The following is a 1374-nucleotide window of genomic DNA, read 5'->3' on the forward strand; positions in this document are numbered from 1 at the left end:
GGGAGAGAGAGAGAGAGAGAGAGAGAGAGAGAGAGAGAGAGAGAGAGAGTGAGAGAGAGTGTGTGTGTGTACCTGAGTTGATGCCGAATCGGTTCTGCAGGTCGGTGCGTCTCATGCAGGTCACAGTGTCGGTCACAGCATGCATGTGTGAGAAGAGCTGCATGGCACACAGCGGATACTGAGGAGCGCTTCCGTTCACACGCAGGTTATGATGCTCGTAACACTGCAAACACACACACACACACGCACACACACACACACACACGCACACACACACGCACACGCGCGCGCGCGCGTCATACAGCACTGTGATGAACACACACACACCTGAGAGAGAGACACACACCTTACGGATGACCTGAGTCTGATTCTCGTCTTTCAGAGCAAACACAGGGAAAGCGAAGTCTTCATAGGACAGTCCGTTCCCGAGAGGATTCCACACGGTCACGTTACAGTTCGCTAGATCAGAGCCGTAACTCGCACTATACACACCTGAAACACAATCACACACACTCAGCTTCACATACATGTGGGAAAGTGTTGTAACTGCTCACCATTTCTTTAGTTTTTCCACAATTTTGTCTCTATTTCATCACCTTCTTTTCTTCACAAGTTCATCATAAAACACTGTAAAATTAGATTTTCTCACTAAGTGTTTTTGTCTTGTTTTCCAGTGCAAATATCTAAACATATTTATAAGTCAAGACAATCATTTTCTTGAGATGCAAAAACACATAAGGTAAGAAGTCTTGTTTTCTTAGAAATTTACCAAAATGAAGTGAGTTTATGCTTAGACAAAAGTATCTGCCAAAGGGGTCGGGAAAATAAACGTAATTTAAAGGGAAAACAAGAATATCTTTCTATTTTGTTATATATTTTCTCACTTTAAGCATAAATCTCAAATAATTTTCATACATTTCTCAGAAAACAAGTTTTGTTTTTTGTAACAAAAATATATTTATTGATTTAAGAATGTCAAAAAAAATCACTTTTTGTGGTGTAAAATAATAATATGCAACATTTATATAAACACTCCTAAATCAAGACTGTATATAGAATAAATTCATATTTTAATGCATTCAGTAATTTTGTTTCCAACAGAATCCACACAAATCAGTAACTGATATTTTATGTTTGTTACACATTTACTTCCTGTTTTGATCCTGATTGGAATTTCAAGGATCCTCAAGAGATTCAAAAATTCAACACACACACACTATCTCTCACACTCACTCACACACACACTCACTCACTCACTCACACGCACACTCACACACACACTCACTATCTCTCTCTCTCTCTCACACACACACTCACTCTCTCTCTCTCTCTCACACACACACACACTCTCTCTCTCTCTCTCACACACACACT

At 39.7% G+C, this 1374-nt stretch overlaps 1 protein-coding gene across 1 annotated transcript in view; it reads right to left on the reverse strand.

Moving 5' to 3' along the window:
• The window catches only part of LOC107683770 (nicastrin-like), a 12364-nt gene that overhangs the window by 4594 nt on the left and 6396 nt on the right, over positions 1-1374 (reverse strand). The window contains exons 3-4 of the mRNA XM_016479825.1: positions 347-546; positions 73-223 (exon numbers count right to left, since the gene is read on the reverse strand). Coding sequence (XP_016335311.1) covers positions 73-223; positions 347-546 — 351 coding nt within the window. The remainder of the gene's footprint in view (positions 1-72; positions 224-346; positions 547-1374) is intronic.

The sequence above is a fragment of the Sinocyclocheilus anshuiensis genome, unplaced genomic scaffold, assembly GCF_001515605.1.
Source record: "Sinocyclocheilus anshuiensis isolate Anshui unplaced genomic scaffold, SAMN03320099.WGS_v1.1 scaffold3306, whole genome shotgun sequence".
NCBI lineage: Eukaryota > Metazoa > Chordata > Actinopteri > Cypriniformes > Cyprinidae > Sinocyclocheilus > Sinocyclocheilus anshuiensis.